This window comes from Miniopterus natalensis, chromosome 3, assembly GCF_054644295.1.
Source record: "Miniopterus natalensis isolate mMinNat1 chromosome 3, mMinNat1.hap1, whole genome shotgun sequence".
Lineage (NCBI taxonomy): Eukaryota > Metazoa > Chordata > Mammalia > Chiroptera > Miniopteridae > Miniopterus > Miniopterus natalensis.
In genome coordinates, this window is record NC_142083.1 from 50,372,389 (window position 1) to 50,398,319 (window position 25,931).

At 34.5% G+C, this 25,931-nt stretch overlaps 1 protein-coding gene across 7 annotated transcripts in view; it reads right to left on the minus strand.

Annotated features, from left to right (window-relative positions):
* The window catches only part of MCTP1 (multiple C2 and transmembrane domain containing 1), a 418,524-nt gene that overhangs the window by 171,761 nt on the left and 220,832 nt on the right, over positions 1 to 25,931 (minus strand). For 2 of the 7 annotated variants that reach the window (XM_087815449.1, XM_087815451.1), the window contains 4 exons: positions 19,222 to 19,281; positions 13,717 to 13,794; positions 10,024 to 10,194; positions 7,353 to 7,483 (listed from right to left, as the gene is read on the minus strand). In XM_087815449.1, coding sequence (XP_087671575.1) covers positions 7,353 to 7,483; positions 10,024 to 10,194; positions 13,717 to 13,794; positions 19,222 to 19,281 — 440 coding nt within the window. Of the gene's footprint in view, positions 1 to 7,352; positions 7,484 to 10,023; positions 10,195 to 13,716; positions 13,795 to 19,221; positions 19,282 to 21,606; positions 21,621 to 25,931 lie in introns of all 7 variants that reach the window. The other 5 variants (XM_087815455.1, XM_087815454.1, XM_087815450.1 and 2 more) reach the window with 4 other exon arrangements.

Below are 25,931 nucleotides of genomic sequence, written 5' to 3' on the forward strand. Positions count from 1 at the left end.
GTGCTCTGTAAGTATTAAAGTACTTATAGACAAGGAGGTGAAATTTTAGAGGGCAAATTTACCCATGGTGACAGTTGCAGAGCACAACTAGCATTTAATGTGCTCACTCTACCATTCCTATATTGTCTTCCTAGAAAGCAATTTGATTTATTTCCAACACTCATTTCACTTCATTCATTCATTCACCATTTATTAAGTACCTTAAGTGTCAGATCTCTGTTAGATTTGGGGATTCAGTTCTTTGTAAGCCTTCTAGTTTCTCACATCCTTATTTTCAGAACCAGCACAGACTCAGTATGTTGTAGTTTTATAATCACATATGCCTTATTAGTTTGATAGTGGAAAATTACAAAACTTATTATCTGTACTAAACCCAAATTATCAATTAATTGATCAATATCATAATTGAAACAAACTCAAAACTGAAGATTCCAGATATACTATAATCTGTAATCATAAATGGGGAAATTGAGACTCAGAAAGATTAAGTGATGGCAAGAACTCAAACTATGTTTCCTGACTGCCATATCAAAGCTTAAAGTTCTTTGTACTTTTAAAAAACTATATGCATTTATTTAGCCACATGAAAGGAATATGTCACATTATTTGGAAACATTTTCCCCTAAGAGTTCAAGGAGAGAAATTTCAGTGTTTCTATCACCTTTTCCCTTCCCTGCCTTTTTATCTGCCATGCCTGAACCAGTGACCAATGATATTCCTATCAGATGAAAGGGTCTTGTGCTTAGCACCCTAGATACTAATTACATGTGAGTCCACTGGGGTGCAGGTGATAGCACTGTAACTAGCTAGTTATTAATAAAAGGAAAGGATCGAAGGGGAAAGGCAGACATTATAGGCTTGTAGTTTGGGCAGCTTCCCCAGGAAGCTGCAACTCTGCATTTCCCAGGGAACCACCAACCTATCCTCTGCAAAACATTGGGGGAAGGAATCCAACAAGGGGAAGGTAGATGCATGCCCAGTAAAGCTAGGGTGACATAGGGAAGGTACTTGCCTGTCAATCACACCTGAGAACAAAGGTCATTGGTCAGAATGGGTGTGGCACTGAAAGCATGTGAAAATTTGGGAATTTTACAAATCTCTTAAACCACGGGAGTCTCTCTCTTGTTGCTCTGTTGTTGTTCTTGTAGTTCGTGATTCCTGTGCTCTTGGCTCACTCTTGGCTTCCTTGCATTCTCCCATGTTTCTTCCATAGCCATGTGGACATTGCAGACCCCACAAGCAACGGACTGATGGACTGCAGCTGGAAACACAAGCTAAGCTAGCCTGATGCTGTACTGGATTGTGCAGATATGGAAAGGAGATTCTGGACACTGACTCTGATTTTAACCCTGCTAAAGGCAACATGGGACTTCATCCTTGGCAAAACTGAGGGAAATGAAGCCTTGGAATCTCAGGGGTTTGATTCCACAGAAACAAAGCTTTCTACAATATTGCATCCTCCTGTGCAAGTCTCAGAAAATTCTTTTTCTCAGGATATCACAAGAAATCCACCACCACTAGCAACCGGGGGAGTCGGGGACCTCTCCCTTCTGTTAACACAGGAAGTAAATGTTAGGACTATTTGGATTTTTACATAATTTAAAATCGGACAGGAATCAATATAAATATTTTATATATGCGTTAACACAGGTGGCCCATACATCACATACATCACGGATGGCCTGCAAGTATCCCAAGGGGAAAGTAGGGCTGCATAATATGGAAGGGCTGACAGTGGCCCCTCAACTGCTGGCTTGCTTTCACTGAATCGCAGTTCATATAAGCCCCGTTAAGTGGACTTACGGGTTATATAATCTAAATTTAACTGAACTAATCCTCACAAAATGGACAACTGGCTTGAACAGATCCCAGTAAAGAAACTGCAGATCGAAGATAATGCTAATTGAATAAGCAAAAGTGAACAGAATGATGAACGAGAATCCACAGAGCTGATGCTTCCAGCTGAGCTGCATTCCCACTGTACAGAAAAGGTGCTACAACCAGAGCTAGCGGGAGTTCAGCCACAACAGTCAGACTTACCAAGAAGAAAATGTGTAACAGAAATTGACATCTACTCTCTTTAACAATATATGTGTTGTACCTTGAAGTATTAGCTAATGATATTATGAAGCCATATGATTAGCAAGAGTTTTAACAACAAAGCCTTCAGAATAAAAACACACACCTTTATAGAATTTCTTCGGAGGGGGTAATTTTTAAAAATATATTTTATATAATTTTGACCAAATCTAACAATATAACTATGAAGCTATTTTTTTGAAATTTCTTAATATATGGGAACTATTTTACATGAGTAAAACTAATAATACGTAGTATATTATAAAATCTTATAGCCCAGTCAGCATGGCTCAGTGGTTGGTTGAGTATTGACCTAGGATCTAGGAGAGCGAGGTTCATTTCCTGGTCAGGGCACATGCCTGGGTTGCGGGCTCAGTCCCCAGTATGGGGCATGAAGGAGGCAACTGATCACAATTACTCTCCCATCATAGATGGTTCTATCTCTCTCCCTCTTCCTTCCTCTCTCTGAAATCAATAAAGACATATATATATTAAATCTTATATGATAAATCAATACAGTACCTAATTCCTTGGAATTTTGCATTGTAAAGAATTCAATATGGAACTGGTAAAGTGTCTTCAAGTTTCATGATTATGCATAAGTTTTTATGCCATCTCCAACATTACAAAATGCTAATGATGCTTTCTCCCATCAGAGGTTGTCACTGTTCTATCGTCTTTAGGGCCATTGCTTTATTAGTGCATACTTCTGTGAAATTATGAAATTTCCTATTCATTGACTCAAAGATAAACTATTTAACATATACTTTGGAAACTCTGCCCATTGTATAAGAAATATTTCAGTAGAAAATCTTCAGAAGAAAAAATAGTAACCTATAAAAGCAAATAGATTAAAATCTTAATAAATTGGGTTTTTGAAACACCAAGATCAATGACACACTCCATTCTTTACTTAAATATTGTCTATCTTCCTAATGAACTATTTCACTCAATCCTTAGTAAGAAAGATGGTGAAATATAATGATTTTATAAAAGAACTCTCTTCAGTGTAGAATTTTCTGATGATCTATCTATGTGCTTTCAAGTTAATAATGCATCAGGACTGCTCCTGCCCTTATTTATCTAGGATGTAAAAAAGTCATTGTAGCAGTACTGGTATCACACACAAATAAAAAAAATTGCAAATAAGAATCTATGGAATGTTTAATGCTGAAGTGCATTGGCCTTCAACTTTCAGAAAACATTAATGTGGTTAATATCCAGCGTCAAAGGCTGTTTCCTCATTTGCCACACTACACTGGAATACACTTATGTGTGCACCTATACATCCCACATTTTCTCTCTTTCAGCATTAAGTACAGAGGTATAGATTTATTTTTATGATTATAGAATTTGAAAGCATTTGTTTTTCACCCACAGGTTGCCCATTTGGAAGAAGTTTTTCTTATCCTATATCATTAATAAAAATTTTGCTGAAGTAGAGCTCCCTACCTAAGCTTACATCTGTAACTCCTTGTTGTAATGGGCAGCCTCGGCCCTGATAACAATACAACAAATAAAGTCAGTAGCAATTTACCAGCCTAAAATATATGCACCCCAAATCAATGCCACTTCACAGATAAACAAGCATTTTGCACACTAATAAATAATGCTATAAATCTTGCTATATTGGATTGCAAATAACTCCCACTGGATAAAATTGCTTGACACAGGGTTTCCTTATTCTGCACGTTCATAAAAACAACTTGTTTCTGACAGCACTCATTCTTGGCAATTTACCACAGCTGTCAGCAGCCAATTTGTTCAGATTACTGCTCTGCATAAAAGCACAACAATCATGAGGATTTATTAGCTGATTATCGTAAAGGTGGCAGTCCATCTTGCCTGCCAAAATGCAGGTGATCAGAAAGTTAAATAATTACATGCAGATTAACATTATTTCACCTTCACTTGAAATTTGTAGTTCAGTGACAGGTAGAATTTGTTGTTTAAACTTGCAGTGTAGTGTACACAACCCAAGTTGATTTACTGACTACTCGGCATTTTATTGAACACTTAATCTCTTTAGAACTTACTAAATATAAGACCAAGGTGAAAGGAGCATGGACTTTAAAGTCAGGAGTCCTGGTTCTGAGTCTCAGATCAACCAGTTTCAAAATAGCTAGGCACCTCTAAAACTTCATCTGCCTCACTCTTTGAATCTGAAAAATTGTTGTATGATTCACCCTGATTATCCCCTATGTTGAGCTAATGGATGTAATAGTGCCCTTTACATTGCAAAACATTATTATGATTGAAATGGTGAATTTAATTTTGTGTAAAATTTAACAACCAGATGGCATTAACTCCCAAGATACCATAATGATGAAAAAATTATGATATATGTACCTTGATAAATGTATAGGTTGCTTTTTTTTCCAAACAACAATTCAGTATTTTTTAAATATATAGATTACTAGGATACTTTCACACTTTAACTCATTAATTCTCCTCTTTTGAATTATATACAAATATATTTTCTCAATTACACTGAAATTTTGTACCTTCCACTAAGACATGTTGTTCTAACTGCCTTTTCATTAACACGTGGTTTCAAATTATGTATTTATTTAGAGAAGAAAAAACCATAATTTCAAGTATTAAACCAAGTTTCAAATATTTAAAGTAAAGTCCTTCAAATATTTATTGAGTACCCATTATGTGCTGGGTACTTTCCTAGGCATCAAGGATGCCACAGTGGCCAAAACCCTCAAAACCCTCATGGAACATAAGCCACGTGGAGCATACATTCTAGTGATGTGGAATAAATGATAACATGGTATATAGAATGCACAGTATGTCTAGTGGTTTCCATTTTAAGTAGGGTTAATATGAATGCCTCCCTGACATGATGTTTGTGCACAGACTTCAAGAAGGTAAAGAAGGCAAGTGAACACTTGAAGAAGGAATCTTACAGGCTGAGGGAAGGGTCCTGAGGTGAGAGAGTGTCCAGCGCACTTGAGGGACAGTGAAGTGAAGAGACAAGAATAGCTAGACGAGGGAAAGGGACAGAATAGCAGAAGTTCAGGGCAGAGGGGTCACAGGGCCAGACCATGCAGAGCATTATAAACTACCGTAAGGACTTTGGTTTTATTCAGATTATCATGGGAAGGGGAGAGAAATTATTTTATTAATGTTATACAGAATGAAGAACAGGGAGCTATTGCTGTTGTCCACATGAAAGCTGGTGGTGGCTTCCACCAGGATCATAATGATCGAGATGGTGAGAGGAGTGAATTCTGATTATATTTTGAAGGAAAAGTTAGGTTGCTGATGCATTTAATGAAAGTGAGAGAAAGACATAAAATAAAAATGACTTCAAGATTTTTGGTATTAGCACCAAACTAGGGAGGGTCTTGAAGGAAGAACAGATTTGGGGGTGAGAATGGGGGTGAGAAGTTTGGCTTCAAACATGCTATATTGGAGAAGCCTATTAGACACTGAAGAGGAGATAACAAGTAGTCAGCTGAATGTGGGACTCTGAAGTTCAGAAGGGTTATGGAGTTATAACTTAGCTCCCCCAGTTATCTAAGAAATATATCTGATCTCCAGATGAGCCATCTGTCCCTGTTCTCTTTAAATTTGCCAAAATATGGATAAAGCTGTAGAAATAAGGTGCAGTGAGATAAACAGGTCCACCTTCCTGCCAACCACTTAAGTAATATAATTAGGCATGTCCTTGAGGAATTCGTATTATAAAGGAAGGGAAAGATCAGTACTAAATGGGCTGAGAAGTTTTTATAATTTCCAAATTTGGAAATTATTTTCAAAGAAAGAATATGTAAAAAAATATCTGTCATAACAGGGAAAAAATAGAAAAAGGGTTAAGAAGGACTTCATGTAATATGGACTCAGAAATATAGAAAGCCAGTAAACTTTACTCATTGCTTCATTGTTTTACCAGTATAAGAAAGTTTAAATAAAAGTGTAAGATTGATGTAGCAAGTTACACATGACAGTCATTCTAATTATCTTTTGGTCACGAAATATAGCTAATGCTGCTATAAATTATGAAAATGAATTAATTATTCAAGGAAAAGCTAGTTAGTATCTGCTTAAAAGAGCTCACAGAACATTGAGGGAGACAGAAACATAGACATACAGTTATAATGCAATGTATTTACTATTAACAGATGTACACTGCTACTTAAACTGGTGGTTATCCAGAGAACAAGACAAGCTTTAAGAAAAATCTGAAAATAGCGTTTTACTCGAGGCAAAAAATATGCAACAAAGGCCTGACCTTTTTAAAGACTGAAATGTAACATACCATTAGGTTACAGTGATGTTTTTCTCATTTCACTTTATAAGTAAAATATTAAAGGTTAATGAAAGCTAACCTTTGACCTCTCACTTTATAATCCTACAAAGAAAACCATTGTTTAAAACATATGTATCAGAATAACAAAAAAATAGAGATAAATATGTTGGGTTGGAGCCTGTGCTTATTTTTCTAGAATAAAATTTCATTTATTAGTTTGTATGCAGATCTTCAGGCTATATGTTTAGACTTGGAATCATGTGAACTACAATGAAGAAAGAATTCTCTGAATTAACCATTTCTTCTGTACAGCATGCTTTATTTCAGTATTGGCAGGTTTCAATATGTTTTGCTACAAAGACACATATAAAACTATCAAGAAATATAAAAATAGGCTTTAAGGTGAGAAAACAATTCATGAAATCAAGCAGGCTTTCAAAATAATTGTCTTTGTGCCGAGATGTCATGTACGACTGAGCAATCCTTTCTTCACTGCATTATCAGATCAACATGGATCTGCCCCACTTAAGGCTTCCTTCCCTAAAACCTGGGAACTCTACAAATTTATGAACTCCTAGGAGATTATGAAGACTCTTTGCCTTGTAGGAAATTTTAGGAAACAATGCGTTTTATGGTCACAAAATGCTTTGGGAAAAGTAATATAATCTCAGGTCACTTTACAGACTATGAATATGTTCTTCCTTCAAGTATCTTATATCAAGTGAGATTCCTCTTTCTCAACTCCCATAACTTTTATGTCAGGTGTTTCTGACATCTGGGGAAATTTTTTGGATATCAAATTTGGATACCTTGTCCATCAACTGGTCAAAACTGCCACCTACTGGTCAGTCTTCAAACCTAGTTTTCAGTTCACCCAAGCACTGCCTTACCATGGTAAGATCCCTTCTTTCAAAACATTCAAGATCATTTACAGTAACCAGACTTAAAGCAAATATTCTTTTAACAAAATTCCGCCTCTTAGGGTGAACTGAAAATATCAAATTGCACCAACCTGCCAATAAAATCATCTCTTTTCCCAGCATCTTTGTCCCATGCAGTGATATCAATAATTCCACCTCTTTCTTCATAGAGATGAAAATCAAATTGCTCTCTCCACTGAGGATTCAAAGTTTTGGGCATAATCTGCAAAACCAAAAAAGTTATTATTGTCTTTAAAAAAATTTAACTTGAGACATTAAATAAAAACTTAGGTACTATCTATAAAAGCATGTAAGTGTGAGATTTGAACAAAAACTTCCAGAAATAATGAAAATGACTCATTCAATCTCTAGCATCTTTACTGCATACTGCCTGAAAGAACCCTACAGGATATGTTCTGAAAACCAAAATCACCCTCTCATCATCTTGAATAACAGGCGAGAGATGTGTATTACATAGAAAAGGCAAAAACAGGCTATAAGTGAAATAGCTCAGACACTAGCATTTATTTTACATAACCAGCTAATGCACAGACATAACTGGTAGTCTGTTATCTCATAACAAAAGAAGATGAGGATTCCCAGGGTTTCTTTTTTTTCTTACTCCCTCACACATGGGAATTCCTGAGTACATTAAAGAAATAAAGTTCTGTGGGAGCAAGAGGAAAAAGCTAGTAACTTTGGGGTGGTCAGGTAAACTTATATCTTAGAATTATAGCATTGATGTGTCATCTCCATTTTATATATAGAAAAACTGAGACCTGGAGTTTAAGTGACCCATCCTTTAAGACACCTTATCTGAAGCACAGTTTTGTAATTCAAGTATTCAGATAAGACACCCGATAGAATCAATGGATAAAGTGACCCATACTGATTTGCTTGAAATTCCATTCCCTGTTGAGCTCAACACCAGTCGTATTTTTTCTATATTCTTTTTAGCAGGAGGGCATGTAGTGGCCTTTTTTTTTTTTTTTTTTTTTTTTTCTGTGTGGGAGACAGATCTTCAGATGTAAAGACTTTGAAAGCACTGATGTATATTATGTGCAAAAGGTAATGCAAATGAATCACAATTTTTAAAGTTCATAATCTGAAATTAACCAGCAATAGATCAAGGAAAGAAAGAGCAAAGAGAGACACGTGTCCATAGCTGGGTTTCATATTTCATGCCTAAAGAGCAGAACTATAAAAATAAGTAATGTTTTAAGCCAACCAGAACATGGAAATAATGTTAATTGGTAAAGGATAAGACAGAAGTGGTTATAGGTACCTATTTTTAGAATCAGTAGTTTCTTTAAAATATGTTATTAAGCCCATGGCCGAAAAAAGATGGCACTGGGTGGATGCTATGATAATTCAAATGTCTCATAACGGGGCTTGGATGAACTCCTACGATATTTGGGGGAATGGTCTGTCTTACTTATTTGGCCACAAAGTGCCTAACCTTTCAGTTTTCTTTTTTAGGATTGACCTTCAGGTCAGAAATGATGCCCTCCTCTCCCATGTGGGCACTCAGTACGGCAACTGATCAGTCCACTATCAGTTCTCACTGCCTACTAACAAGTCAGCTGGGTGATACCTCTAACAACCACCTCAGGCAACGATGGAAACTTCCTGGGCCAGAAGGAACCCACGCAGGCGGTTGATCAAAACTTCCTGAAAAGAGTGATGTCAAGGCCAAGATACTCCCATCAAGGTAGAATGCGATTTTTAATACGAGATGGACGTGATCAGTTGTCCCAAGCTGTCTATGAAGCTGATGCCGATGCAGCTGACCATTCAAGAGGTTGAATTTGAATACAAGACAGATAAGACATGTGCCCCGCATATAACTAGGACCTTTGCTAATTATTATTAGTCCTTTTAATAGTACAATAACAATGATTATTTAATATATTATCACTACTAATATCATTGTTATTACACAGTATCATTATTACTACTGCTACTACCGTTCACCGGGCGTTCATTGCGGGCAAGGCAGTATTCCAAACCCTGTACATGTTGAGCATATTCATTCAGTCTGCTCAATAACTTTGTCAGGTAGGCATTATTTTAATGCTCATTTTTACAGATGGGGAAATTGGGGCCTGAAGAGGCAAAGGGACTTGCCTCGTGTCTCACTCTTAGGTTGGCAGCGGGAATTTGACTCTTTGTTTTCTAAGTAAATTTTAAAACAACTTTCGATCTACACTGGTGAAAATCAGCTTGAGTAAAATGGCTCAGAGTAATTTACACAGGTTTTTACCGCATGTAAAATCATGCACTTGTGGTAGGGTACTAGTGCTAGTTTTAAGAGCAACTGACACTCTTTGAGCACTTTATGTGCCAGGTGTTGACTTAGGTTTGTTGCAGTTTTTGTTTTTTAAAAGTTAGCTCCTCCTTTTATTTCTGTTATGAATAAAGAAATTGAGACATAGAGAAGTTCAAGAGTGAAAGAATGATGCTTAAACACAAAAAAAAAGTTTTTCATTTCCAGAAACTAATAAAAAAAGATAATTCCTACTTTTATTCCTATGTTATGAAGAAATTGAGACGTCAAGAATTTAAGTAGTTTACCCAAGGTTACAGAGCACATAAAGTAAGAGATGCAATACAATTGTTGGCCTTGTTTGCTGACATGATGTTCAAAACAAGTTCTGTTAAGCATTTTCAAAAAGTAGTGTTTTTTTCTTTCAAAGCATGGCTATTAACTAACCACCACCTTCCAAATAGTGACAGGAACACAGAAGAGATATGTATGGTCACCTTGCTCTTGTACTTCTGATGCCCAAGCCGGAACTTCACGTAGGGGTCACTCAACCCGTTTGAATCCATCGCCTTGAGGTCTCGCCCCTCAATCAACGTGATACTGACTATTCCTCGCCAAAGATGTGATTTTCTGTGTACATCGGACAGACGTAAACTTTGGGTCTGAAACTTTTGGCAAAAGAAAACAGAGTTAGCTGATTGTGTTTTAAACCAAAATACCTCATTTGGCGTTACCTTTTCCGACGTTGTTACTTAAAAAAAATAAAAATTAGGCAGTTATAGTTTTTAAAAATAAAAACAATTTATGTATTATTTATTAATTATATAATTATTAATAAATATGAAATTATCATCTCAAGATAAATTTAAGGTTGCTTAAAAAAGGCGAGTGTTCAAAATAAAGTCTAATTTTTCAACTCTTAAAATTACAAAGCTGTAGATACTTCAAGAATACCAGAAAACATTTGCATGTATCAAATATGCCTGTGTCAAAATTAGCAAAAAATAAATATAAACATGAAAGTCCTCATCCATACTATGATTTTAAATTTTTAATTACTTATGGATTTTTGAAAATATTTTTTTCATGGTACAAATGGACTTTACAGGTGGTTTTTATTTCTAAGGTTAGCTGTAAGTTTTATTCACTTTTTAAAAGTCTTTATTGCCATATTAAAAGAGTTTCAGCTCACTAATGAAGTATTTGAGGTACCATAGAAAGGAAAATAAAATCAATCTGTCCACCCAAAATGTCTTGCTTATGATTGAAACTTGAATTACAAATTTTAAAAGTTACATGGGTGACTTATTTTGGCAGGTACAGTATGTTTCTGGATTTATTTTTCATTCTAGTATTTAAACACTTTTTTAATGATTTTTATTATGCTCAGTTTTAAGTCACAATATTCAAGTCAGTGAACCCAATCTGAATTTCTGAAAATTAACAAGTCTACTAAAAATGTCCACATAATCTCTTTGAACTAAATAGCACATAAAACAAGCCAGAGAAAGTGGTTAATATGTGAAAATATTTACTATCTGGATTTAGTAACAGAGAAACTGTTGTTTCTTTCATATTATCAGGTATGTTTTCTTCACTTACAGTCATTTCATGAAAAATTTCAACATTTCTCTCAACTTCAAATTATTCCACTTCTAAATTATGAAGTTGCTCCACTTTTGGCCTAATTTCTTCTATGTTAATATTATAACGTTATAGCCTATTTTGTATAATTCCCCCTCCTACTTTGAATTCCTACTTTTATTCACCATAGTAAGGCCAGACATTTTTATCTGTCATCATCATGCGTCAAGCATTTCAGGGTGCTGTCACTGGGAAAATGAAACCTGCATTTTTCAAAAGGCAACACTTTTAATATTTGAGCATTTCAATGGAACCCTTTCTAAATCGTATTACATATTTCCCTACCTTGGTGATCAGCAAATTTTGAACAACATTGCCTGACGGTTCTGCCTTATTAATAGCAAGGTGGAACTTGGCCTCTACAGTCCTCATCTCTGTGAGCTCCAAGAGCAGTGTTCAACTGCATCCTTAAGTGCAACGGAGGTTTCATGGGGCACCTGTAATTTCCACAGGACTCCAAACCCCACTTCAGCTAGAGCCCCTCTGCTCCCATCTATTTTACACATTGGATTTCCACATTGGATTTTCTTCGAACCAAGGATTTCTCAGATTAAAATAATTATTTAGACTTTATTGCACCAAGTGATCTTCAAGGGTTTTTTTTAGTTCTAATATTTCATACTACTTATTATTATATAATGCAGCAATAGATTTCAGCATCTGTCTATCCACCAATCCACTTCTGCGATTGAGGCTGCCTCTAACTGTAGACTTTAGATATCAGGTTCTAACCTTTGGGTCTGAAACTTTTGTTAAGGAGTATGAATGGCAAAGACAGAAAGAAGGAAAACAGCCTTTTGGCAAGTAAGAATAAATAGTTATCTTAGTGAAGACCAAGGAATTCATAACTACCCGTTTATGTAGAGCTCTAGAATGTAAAAGTGCGTACGTGCACATTGTTTCATGTGGTTTCCACTATAACCCTGTGAGGCAGGAAGGCAGGGGCTGCTATTCCCATTTCCCTGATGAGGAATTTGATGTAGGAGAAGTTGACTTATGGGGCGGGAAGGACAAAGAATACTTTCCATGGGATCCGTCATGCTTTCCTAGAAATAAATGCTTTGGCTAGTAACTAGTGGATGTGACTAGAACCCAGGATTTATTTCTGGCCTTTATTCCTGAGCTTATTGGTCTTTAGGTCAGAGATTCTCTCCTAGGTTTAAATGTAATCATTTAAGTATAATGTTGCTAAAACTCCACTCTCCTGTAAAATGAGTTGAATATATTTGAAATTCCAGGCTAGATTTTCCTACATGGCTAATACATGAAATCACCTTCTACTTTATTATTATATGAGCACATGTATTCATACTTACAATACTCCAGATTGCTGGTGGGTATGTTTAATGGCATTTTCTATGCACGCTAGAAGCAGGAGTCACACAGAGCACTCAGTAACGTAACAGTGAGTACCATCTAGGTTGCACAGCACCTCCAATCGGCAAGGCTAGGCTAGGATCTTGATGGTATCGTGTCGGAAATCCTTACCTGCCTTCTCCTCCCATTTTTCACATGCGAAAAAGAACTTGACTTATGGGGTGGGAAGGACAAAGAATGATTTCCATGGGATCCTTCATGCTTTCACAGAAAAGGGAGGCACTTAATGAAGGCTTTACCTACTATCATTAGTTGTTACAAAATGCTTCTAAATGTACTGGTTAGGAAAGCATATTAGTCTGGATATGTGGCGTAGTTAAAGAGAGAAGTAGTGGCCTACTGAAAAATTGGGTGAATTTTGTTTATTATTTCCTTCCTTTGTTAATGTTTTTATTCTCATAAAATATATCTAAATAATACATATTAATTGAAATATTGATCAGTCAACCAAAAATTACTTATTGAGCAACTAAAGGGCAAAGAGTGTTAAACAAATATAAGATACTATACCCCTCAATAAAATGAAAATATCAGAGCTGGTACTTAGTTACCTAAGGTAATGTTTTCAACTATGTCCTTGTGGAAATAGAATTCTATTTGAGGAGGGAAAGAAAAATCAGAAAAGAATAAAATGGAAAACCACCCAGCTTCAAAGCAAAGAACCAGCTTTGCAAAAGGAAGAAATAATCTTAAAACTTTTAAGGCAATAGTTCCCAAGTTTTAGTGGGCAATTTATTGAAATCACTGGCCTTGACCCTCCAGGACACGAATCAGTTTCTGCGGAGGAGAGCCACATGTATATTTCCAACATGTGACCCGTATGATTCTCACGTACAGCAGTGTGACCTCCTCTCTCAAAAAGAATATGCATCCAAGTTCAGGTTTAATAAAGAATATCAAGATACCAGGTAACAACATACATTTCAAAGTCTGAGGCAATGAGTCAATGATATTTATCTTTAGTAAGATGTTAAAATTAGTGAGCCGGCGCTTAAAAGAAATATTAGTTTATCTATATTATTCCTTGAAGAAATATGAGATTTCAGTTCCTTATTATGTGTATAAAAGAGGTAAGGTTAAAGAATGGGTTTTTAGAACAGTGAGTCAGCCATAAGAATTCACAGCTCATGCAAGGTCAGAAAATAAATAAACTGAGTGGTTGAACTTACTTGTGCGTTTTGGTAATAAGCACTCTGCAGCTCTGCTCTGCAGAAGCCCAGGACAGGGAAAGCAGGCCTGCCGCACGTCTGGATGGAAATGAACGATCAGAGCTGTATGTATGGGGAAGCTTTGTGCCACTATCAACACCTCGTTTCAATCGGAGCTTAGCATTACTCTTTAAAAAACATTGTTTGAAAAAATATGTATTTGCTTCTTAAATCACTGTCAGAAAATGTCTTCCAACAAAATGAAGATAAATGCCAATGCAATGATATAGTTTCCAGCCACTATTTTCTTTAGGAGCAAAATGCTGCAGTGGTCAAGAAAACAAAGGACAGAGATTACATGGTGATGCAACCCGCTTGAGTGTTTTCTGGTTTTCGTTAATAGGCATAGCAGAAAAGGAAACAGCAAAAGAAATCATGGAGATAATCATTTTCTCAAGTTTGTTGCTTCAAAAATTTTTGGAGACTGTTTCTAATAATAATTTTTGTTTCCAATGTCAAAAAAAGCGATAAGGGGGTGGATGGAGGTGGAGAGGGGGTATACGGGGATTAATGGTAGTGAGAAAAAAAGGAATGAACATAATATATGTTTTATATATATATATACATTTATATATGTGATAAGGCTCCATAAAAATAAATGTTACATGAACAGAAAAAAACTGTGCCCATATTAATTGCATTCCACATGTTAATGTTTTGTAATGATTAAAGAGATATCTCTAAAATAACAGAAATTTTGTTCCACATAACACTTGTCTTTGCTGACTTTGCTGCTAAAAAAGCAACCCAAAGGTCCCTTTACTGCTATAATCAAGAGCAGCAAGAGATGGATTAAGAAAGATACAGCCAAACTAGAAATACTGGAAAGAAATTATGGTGGAGCAAAAAGTTTGTATTAAATGACTTCTCGAGCAGCTAGGCAGTTTCCCAACAATGGTATCATGAGATAAGACTCATCAGCTTCAATAACACCAACGGAGAGGATAAGATTAGGCCCATTGGAAAGACAGATTAGATCATACAGAAAGAAATAAACTTGTATTGAGTACCTATTATGTGCTGGAGTTTTCATACTCCAGTGTTTTTCATGACAACTACTTTTAAGGTAATGGAATTGAGGCACAGAGAAGCTAAATATCCTACTAAAGTCACATGGCTAGAGATGGGCAAAGCTGAAATCTGAATTTGGAGTTGCTGATAATTAATTGACAATTTTCCCCACTATATCTCATTTTTTGGACAGAGCCTAAGTTCATGGTTCAAAAGAAATAAGTTAATTTGTACAGGATTTGTTGAAATATTTTGATTTACATTTAGAGAAAATATATTCTTGGGCATCGAGTATTGAAAAAGGCTAATCAGGGGCTTAGAAAAAGTAAAAGCCAGGAGGTAGTAATACCTGGAGCATATATTGTTCAGTAAAAGATTTGAGAATTAACTGTATTCCATGAGAAACTACTGCCTAATGTCTAATAATAAGGCTGTGAAGCTGTAGAATCTTGCATATAAACTGAGAACACTTACATATTCCACTTTTAATTAATAAAGTTTATTGGTTCAATTTATTGAAAAATTGAATCCCTAGTAACAAGAGATATCCTATTATTCTAGATCCTGATTAAAAATAGATCAAAACCCCCCAATATCTATTTTGATATAACCTGTGGCTAAAGGAACACTCAGTCATACTAATCTCCTGATATGTGCAAATAATCTTTGGCTTTTGTTATTCTGGATTTTATTACCTATACACAACCTAATCCTTTCAAATGAGACCCAGACACTGAATCTGGAACGAAAGACTGCTTGTGTCTTTACGATAGCTGTGTGTGGAGTCAGCCCTTGCCTCTATTTTTAGCACAGAGGTGCACATGCTTTTATTTAATCAAATGATTCGCTGAGACACTACAAAGAAAAGATAATGACAGCCTAGAATGACTGTTTTGTGCGGCAAAGCCTGGAGTGTGGAGCAATTATTAGCTCAATACCAAGGCACAGACATGTTCTATCTTTTCCTTTTCCCACTGAGCTTATTCCCGTGAATTGCACCTGGATGTTCAACAAGTAGATTTGCTCTGCAGCCACCCACCCTCTCGAAGCATGATTGCCTTTGCAGAAAACCCTCCCAGCGCTTTGTGCAGCCTAGTCTGAAGTGTCTCATCTAAGAATAGAGCTTCGATCCCTTTTTTTCTTAGAAGATGATTCACTGGCTCTATAATCCTTAGACAAATTCTCCTGGTTTTTATCCTTAAACTTTCCTTCCTATTTCTATTGCTTCTTGATACAACTTAAGGGTGTCAGGAAGGTATTGACGTTTACTTCAAATGTTTTAATTGTGGCCAAACAAAAGTTTGAAATCTTTTATTATATCTGCTCAAAATATATATTAATAAAAATCATCGTATATGTTGTAATCTTGTGGGTTTCCTAAATTAATCTATCAGTTTTCACCAATGATATGGTAAAAAAAAAAAAAAAAATGAGCTCTAGGTTTGACTTACAAAGACTTTTTTGAGACTTTTAATTAAAGGTTATGATTTTTTCTGAGGGTCTTACTTTCATCCTTAAAGACAGAAGTAATAGCTGAACTTTTCTTGGGTGTATGTCATTTACAGTTGACTTGTTCAGAATACAAGCACTTCAGCAGAGGCTCGCATTTGTGTGTTACCAAGTCAGGGCCTTTTCTTGGTCTGCAGGATCTTCCTTCAACTATACTTTTGTTTGACCCTGGGGCTCTGACATAACTCCAAATTGTTCTATAGTCTATGCACACTTTTTTGTCCTTTTATGTTATAATCCATTTTTCCTCTTCTTTATATGACATATCTTGGCATAGTCCAGCCTTCTCCATTTAAACAATGTTAAAACTTATCTTTAATTCACTACAGTGTTCTCATGAGATGGTTTATTCAATTAACTCTCAGTCATCAGAATCTAAATGTCTAATCAATGAAATAACTGGGAAGAAGTGTAAATGTATTAAATATTTTTTAAGACTGTACTGTTACCATCCTTTAATAGAAGGTTAAGTCTTTAATGAAATTCTAATTTAGTGTAATCCAACTGGCTTCACATAAATTTCATGGAAAACATAATAACTGATATACCCATTGCTTAATCTTTTGTATCCTAAGACAACATGTTTTGTTGAACTATAAATGTTATACTTTTGGAAAATTAGAATATCCCTATATCACTTCAGTCTTTTCTTTCCATTATTCTGCTCTCAAGAAAATTAAGATACAGCAAACACCACTGACATTCACTGAGCAAGTTCTCACCTGGATTCAGTTTCACTCAGTATAACTCAGTTGCTATCTCCTGGACACAGGAATTGGTCCTCATAAACAAGCTAATGAAGTTTTCTTTCAAATCACATCCTGCTTAACTCACAAAGCACACATACGCTCTTTATGTAGATTTCATCTGAGCTATTTAAGTTTTCTACATATCTGAAATGTCTATGGAAAACCTCCTTTCATACACATCTCTTCTAAAAGTTCATCAAAGTACAAATATTGCTTGGGCAAAGAGCAATGAAGTCAGTTATCAGAATGACCCTTGAATGTGAGTAGGAAAGATCATGCTCATAAAAAGTAAACTTGGTCACTGATTTGGTAAAAATGGGACCTCAAAAACACAGCTACATCATAGCCCCCAAACTCATCCATCCACCGGTGGCTTAAGAAGCTGTGGAAAGGGGTCACGTAATGCAAGAAGAATCTGAAAGGGTGTCAATAAAGACAAACCAAGAGGCAGCTCTATTTATATATCACATCTCTATTCACCAGCAGCCCAAAAAGGAAGCCTGCTGCTTGAACTCTTCAACAAAACATTGATTTTTATGACATTCAGGGAGAAAAATGTTGGTCCTGATCATGCCACCTAGGTACTTCAGGGCAAGGGACTCTCTTCTCTGGGCCTTAGTTTCCTCATTGATAAAATAAATGACCCCCAAAGGTTCGGCCTTTATAATTCAATTCTTTTTTCACTTATTTTCAGGAAAAAAAAGACATTAGACCACCTTACCGAAGATGCAAAAAAGCTACCTTTTAAATTTGCATATTTGTTATTCTAAAATAAGACAGTTCAAGAGATTGAGAAAGGTTAATGAAGGATACTTAAGGACAAATACAACCAAATGGGAAGTAGTGATAAGTGGAAGACTAATTTGGAAGTAGCAAAGTGGAAAGAGGACATCGCAGGTCATTTGAAAGGGAAATCCTTAAAGTATCACTTATGGAGTTGGTCCTGGTGGCAAGTCCTCTTTTGGAACGATCAGCCTGCACATTTGCTGCATATAGAACAAACTCAACACAGAACACCCCTGAATTCTGCTCTTTTGGCAAAGGAGTGTGCCATATGAATTCACCATATTTGTGGGCCTCAAGAAAACAGAGACAAATTGTTGAAAAAATTCATTTTCTATTTAGGGTAATGGGACAATTCAAAAGCAGTCATTCTGTTCATGGACATATAAAGGGAATTTTTGTTATGTTAGCAAATATATAGAATAACATCAGTGAAGGAAATGAAAAGGCTATAACAATTAAAATAAGCTCACAACAATAAAAGGCTATAAAAAAAAAAAAGTGTGTGTGGAGGGTACAGAGAATGAATAGATGTAGCTTAGTCTTGCTCACTGGTCAAGTCAATGCATGACTTAATCTAGTACCTGCCAGTAGTCTTAAGAGACACTGCTACAAATCTTAACATTCTACAGGAGAAAGGTAGTTCTCAGTCATGAGCAGTTTAAAAGCCAAAAAAAGAAAACGGCAAAGCCCTACGAGCATAGCATTTTCATTGCAATATCTATTGCTAAGGTAATCATGTACCAAAAGTGAATTTTCAAAGAGAAAAATTCTTGCAAACAAAGTAGCAAGCGCATTAGTAGCAAATCACGCTGTGCATAATGCAGAATTATAGCAGAGGAAAAACAGGATAAGAGTTCATTATGTTTAAGTCATGACAGGTAAATAATATTAAATTGCAATGGCATTTAAAATGAATTCTCTGTGGAATTTTCATTTTTCCTTTATTTAAATCAAAAGCAGAGTTGCTGTTTTCTAATTCGTAATATTTTTTCCAAAGAAAGAACACTGATTATCTAGTATGCATATAGTATAAGATTACTGTAATAGAAGAAAAATTTTCTCAAACAGATGGAAGAGATTTAAAAGAAGGGTGAAGAACCTAAACGGACCCTCTAGACCTCACCATCATATTCCTGTAAGGTCCGTGGGCCTCTAAACTATTAAGAATTTGGGATAGACTTGGTCTCACAGGGAAGTGGCTTCAAGCAATATAATACCTGACGTTCTTAGTTTTTACAAATGAAGAAATGAGTCAGTCAACTGAATAACTTAAAATAAAAGTTAATAAAGGCAAATGAATACATATGAGAGCCTATTTTAAAAAGCAAATTTCTTAATTCATATCTAACTTTTAAAATTACTAATCAGAACCAAAAATCAAGATTGTTAATAAAAAGGATTTAGACATTACCCTCCAAAAGAAAGACTTCACAGAGAAATAAGATCCAACCACTTCACTGTCTGAGAGCTCCTAAAAACAAACAAATATTTAGCTAAACTTTGTGGTGTTTTTGAGAATACTTTATTAGCCCAACAAAATCAAAACAAATAAAAACCCTAAAGTTATATATCCTAAAGACACTTTGGATCTTTAAAACTGTAAATTTTCTTCCCTTGAACAAATCAAAGCTTTTGTCGTACTCTTGTCTGATATCAATAGTAGTAAAGTGTAAAAGGAATTACTGTGCTTTTTTAGAGTCTACTTACCTCTTAATTCTCAATTGTTGATTAATGTACCTGAAAGTCTAACATTTTATTTTAGAAAGAACTGTTTAAACATATTTTAAGAATTTGAAATAAGCCAGATAATATATGTTCCTTTTAACAAAACAATATAATACCACAGACCTTCAGAGTGTTTTTAAAGAGTAATAGGAGAAATTATATTTATAAGCACATATCTAGTCAAATCTTGTTCAATTTCTTACTAAAATCTTCCTAATTTTATGATATTAATATGTATAATATAAATGACTTAATTAACTTGAGCTTTCCAAAAATAATTTTAAAAAGAAATGAATGCTGAGAAAGGCAGCTATTGGGGTGTAAACAAAGGAAGGAATTCATGTTGGGTATTTTATTACTTATTCATGAGATTTTATAATGTGATACCAATTTGACTTTAGAAAATCAAAAAACATAGTTACTTACTTTTAAACAGAAAATTTTAATTGCATGCATCCTTTACACTTTAATGTTTTGCATACTGTCTCTGGGTGTCCGTTATGGTAAAATTAATGGAAGCTGATGACATTTAAGGGAAAGTATCAACCTTTGACATTGTGATAAAGAGGAAACAGTTTTGTAACTCATTCGATTCTTCCATGATTTTGTGTTAGCAACTAAAACTGTAGTAGTCCAGCCCCTCAAATGATGCCTAATTCATAGTAGATGCTCAATAAATATTTGTTGAGTGTCTGTTAGTCACTCAGAGTTTCATTTGGCTGAGGATACATATTCCTTCCAAATGTGATACCAAAACACATATCGGAAAATAATAATGAACTAAAGTACTTTAGTGGTGTGCAGCAATTTGAATAGTTTAAGTTTAAAACTAGAATTACTTCAGAAATAATCTATGCAATCTACCTGTGCTTTTTACATAAAATCTATTTCTTAAAGAATTTAAGTATATTTTTCCAAGTTACTTGCATAAGGTTTTGGTCATGTAGCATGACTAATGTCAGGGGTCATAGGGAAAAAGTCTTAAGTTTAAGACATTGTTTTACAGAGTTATAATTCATTTACATTTAAGGTTATGGCTCTAATCTGTCACAATTAGCACATTGTCACATCAGTTTCTGAATAAAATTCCTTAAAGAATACACTTATATTTGAACATTGAGGGCAGAAACCTTAGGTGGAATGCCTGCTGTCTTTTTTGATGCTATACTATTGTTTAACTCAAAAACTTTATTCTAATTTTTAGAAAGGATATGTGTTTTCCTTCTTTATTGCCAATGCTTTTCTTTTTTAATTAAGCAGCATGTTTAGCAACATGTGAAAAAATTTTCAAGTTATTGCTTCAAGTCTCCTTACACAAAGTAATTTCCCCAGAATCAATAACAAAAGCTGTGAAACTAACAGTAATTTTTATCTTAATGTAAAATGTGTAAGGCAACTTAAATGGATGTGAAAGTCTTGGCTCTAGACTTAAGATAGTTACAACAAATAAGACAACCACTTAGCATTTAAAAGTATTGTAAATTCATTTAAACATCAGGTGCTCTAAGGTGACTAATACTGAAACTGCACCAACTCCATACTTCCCATTCTCTCTCAGATGAACACAGATGGTAATGACCTAATTATGTGACTAATCTGAAAACAGCAAAATGAGATTGAAGAATTTGGTAGGGGAGAGATTTTCATGATTAATTTTTTTTTTAATTTTAGGAGTTTTGTTAATTGAGGTAAAAGTACAGTCCTTTATAATAGAATGTTCATGTTATTTGCCCTTTGTTCATTGCTTCATTTGGAATCTCAGAAGCCTTAATTATGAGGTTGACTTTATAACATTTTTAAACAACATAGATTTGGGATCATAACATTGGCAAAGTAAGGATTTAAAAATATTATATTTCCTTCAAAAACATGTAAGCATCTCCTTTTTCGAATACATATATACATAATACTTTGAGATGAGGCACCAAAGAAAAGCCGTTTTGGTCACTCACAGTTGAGAAGGTCAATGACCAAGAAAGTTTCTATTTTTTGCAGTTTTTAAAAAATTATCTATTTATTATCAGGATATGAGGTCTTTGTAGAAAGGGCCTGATGACTGTTAAATAATGACTTTTTTTACTATGTCTGACTGACTGTGTGAGATACTTAAAAATGTGTTAATTTGTTTCTCTACCAATTCTTAAGTTAAAGCACTTAGAGGTTTTCACTGATGCATTTTTAATGTGTCATCCAAGGTGTCAGGCTTAACTATGCCCCGCAGACTTACAGAGTTGAAAGTGTTCTAGTTTAAATTAGCAATATTCTTGCCAAAACTCTTATTAAAAATTGCTTTATTCAACCAGTGAATAAAGTGTTTTATAGTTCATTAAAATTATGCTAAGTGATTATAATAAAATCTTTATAAAAAGATATATTACTTAAAAACAAGCCATTAAATATCAGAAGATATGCTAATGAGACATCATTACACAGTCTATATTATATTATTCAAAGGATGAACTCTTCTTAAAACAATTCTAAACTGTTATTGTTGAGAATATGAATTACAACATGTGTATATATAATCACAATGGTTATTTCTCATACAATTAAAGTGATTTATTGAAAGCACATAAGTTTATTATTATCACATCCACCGATAAACTCATTCTTCTACATAAACACACATACACATGCAACACATACACAATGTAGTGTTAAATAATATCTGCTTACTGTCTGATAGAGACAATTATTTCATTATTATTTTTCCATTTTTTTGGTTTGACATCACAAAATTTATTCACAAAATACATATACATCTTCTCTTTTGAGCTCATGAAACTTTTTTGTTGAATAATTTAACCTCAGAATAAATTACCAGTGATAAGCTTCTTCTATAGAATAAGATATTGCACTAACTCAAAGTGTTACCATTTATCTGCCAAATGCATTTGTCACGTAAGTAAAACTCTTTGACCAGGATAATTATCCAATTGCCCAAGTTTAGGGAGACACTGATCCCATTCTTCTTAAAATAATGTTTTTCTATAATAACTGAATGTGGAGGGGAATTGAAAATATATATAATGGAAAGTGTGCTGATAGAAAACCAGAAGGAGTGTTTTAAAGGATGTTACCAGCCCCAGAAGAGGATATGTTACAGAATTCAAAATTACTTATTGATAATTAATTATAGCATGTATTTTATACAGAGGTAAATATGTATACTTTTTTCCTACTCTTTATTAGGTGGTAACACATTTACTCCAAATAATACGTAAGTCAGTCCTGAACAGCAATTACAATTTCCTTGCCATCAAGTTGGCTATACATCTCTTATTTCCAATAGTAAATATAACCTCATGTTATGTGAGTGCCACAAATAATAAGATTTCCATGGAAAGAATCCATTATTGGCAAGACGACGAAAATGACAAGCAGATGTTTAAGTAATGGGGAATTCCATGAGCTGATTCACTTGTACAGGGGAGATGTGCATATTAAAAACATAACAATGTCAATTTAGCTTTTCCCCTCTCCAAGGTTATATCACTTCTGGAAAAAAAAACAAAGAAATGGGGGGGGGGGGGAAGCTCCATAGTGGAGAAAATATCTAATAATACCTGACCATATGTAAGTCTTTGTCATGAATTTCATAATTCTCATATTTAAAGTCCCCATTGGTACTCAAAGATAGGGCGCATATCACAGCCCCGATGTAAAAGAGCAAAAGATCTCATTCTGTAAATTAAGATTCCAAAGAAGAAAATGACCTATTCGTATGAAAAATTCGCCTTTGACTTTGAGCACAGTTACATAAAACATAAAATACCCATGTTTGAATATAATGCAAATAGTTATATATTCTTTCCAAAAATAAAAGGAAAACCCTTATGCACACAAGAACCTTTAAAGGTTGAAATGATTAGAAAAGAGATGCATTTCTACAAAACAGTAACATAATAAACAGTAACGTAAAACTACGCAGTTTAATTACTTATCTCTTAGTTTCTCAGGAAGCACAGGTTACAGGAGCGCCCCCTTCTCAGCAGCCGATAAATTCTGAGACCCCCAGGGGATGCTGGAAACCACAGCGAGTTCCAACCCTCTACATCTACCATGTTCTATTTCTCTACGTACAGACCTCTGATGAAGATTAATTTGTAAATTATGCAAGTAAGAGATTAAGAACAACAACTAGTAATAAAATAGAGCAATGATAACAACATACTATGATGAACGTTATGTGAATGTGGTCTCTCTCTCTGATATCTGACTTGATAAACAAAGTGGCTACTAAGTGACTAACGGGAGGGGAGGGATAGAGCAGGGATACTCCGGATAAAGGGAGGATTCAGTTCCAGGCTGCATGGAGTGGGGTGGGTCAAGATTTCATCACACTACTAAACACGGCACACAACTTAAAACTTATTGTTTATTTCTGGGATTTTCCATTTAATGTTCTCCAGTCATGATTGACCATGACTAAGTGAAACCATAGAAAGCAAAACTATGGATAAGAAAGGATTACTGCACTTGAACATGTGGGAGCAGTTTCAGTGTGTGTGAAGGATGGCGACTGGTGGCAACAGAAATGTCAGACTTCCTCTGGATTTCAAATTTAACACTCTGCTCTTGAAACACTAATATGAACAAATATGACAAGTGTGTTAGGGGACAGTGACAATTTGAATGAATTATCAAGTATTCAGTATATCTCATAGGGGAAAAAACACAAATTAGTGAATGGATTTTTCTTTACTTAGCATTTTATATCCTCATTAAATTTTATAAAGTTGGAAATCCCTTAGGCTAAAAACCCAAAAGACATATTACCACGTACACCAAAAATAATCTGCAAGTTTCCCAATGAGTGCAGAGCTAGACACAGAAATTCTTTCATGGCAAGCTAAAAATAAATGTACCAGTTTAAATGTACAAATGAATTATTAACAATAAATAAAAACTCAAAGAATTTTAGACATAAAAACAGTGGAGCCCAGCTGGGCATGGCTTAGCGACTGAGCATCAACCTTGGATCCAGGTGATCGCGGTTTGATTCCCAGTCAGGGCACATGCCCAGGTTTCCGGCTCAATCCCCAGTCAGGAGCGTGCAGGAGGCAGCCGATCAATAACTCTCTCTCATCACTGATGTTTCTATCTCTCTCTCCCTCTCCCTTCCTCTCTCTGAAATCAATAAAGATATATTTTTTAAAAAATAGTGGAGATTAGACATTTATTATTAATTTTTAATTATTCTTGTAGACCAAAGGAAAATAAGCAGATTTATATTTATTTAATTTATCATTAAAATTAAATTTAAATATAAGTTAAATTATTTATTTAAAGAATCTTTGTGTTTATTATTTCTATACTACAATAAAATGGATTATTCCCACTAATTAATACTAAATACTGCATAATATCTGGCTCTAACATTATATCTTAATTACATCTAGAAGAGAGAATATTACTACATATTAATGGATTACAAGTTTTTACACAGATCTATCATTATATAGACACCGAATGAGGAAAGCCAACTTGCATGACTTTTTAAAAATATATACTTTTACTAGAACACTAATTTTGAAGTACAATTACCAAGAAAAAATTGTAATACAAATATAAAGAGTGCAAACATCTCTTTAAGACTTCTTGAAACTTTATTTTGGTCAGTAAAAAAACACAATGAACATTAAATCAGAAATATTCAGCAACTTTCCTTAAAATGTTCTGTATTTTGGCCTTTTTTGTGTGAGTCAAATTATCTTTTGGTCATTACAAAAATTGGGAAGAAAATGTATAGTAAGCAATACTTATTAAAGCAAATTAAGTCACTGTCATACATGCAAAAACATTTTATTATGTTTCCTTCATTCACAATAATAAAAATGACAAAATTAAAGAAAAATTTAATAGCATGATTCAATCAGAATGGAAGTAAAAAGATTGCCATGTTCCAGGGTCTAAAAAAATTTGTCACTAGTGAAAAGGAATACTGATCTCTTAAATAAAAATTTGAGCAAACAAGATTTTCACAAATAAAATCCCTTTGATTTATTTTAAGGAGTATTCACATAAAAGTCAATTTCAACTTGATACTTATTTGTGTCCAAGAGTGGTACCACCACTGAACAAATTAGAAGCTTCATTTATATCTTGTTTATTTTACAAATTATCGGAGCCAGGGCTTAGCACATTATAGGAACCATAAGTTCCTCTCACTCTCAAGACCATTTATTTCTTGAAGCGAGAGGAAACAATGATGAAAAATTGTTCTCACCATACACTGCAAAGATGTAGTAATTCAAGGATTTTTGAGTTTAGAAAACCTTAGGCTGAACTTTCATTGAACAGAAACAGTAAGTTACATGAATTTTCCTTTCTCTGAAGTTGTTCCTACCCTTGCCTCATCATTTTCTTCCTGATCTAGAGTAGACATTTTCTAGA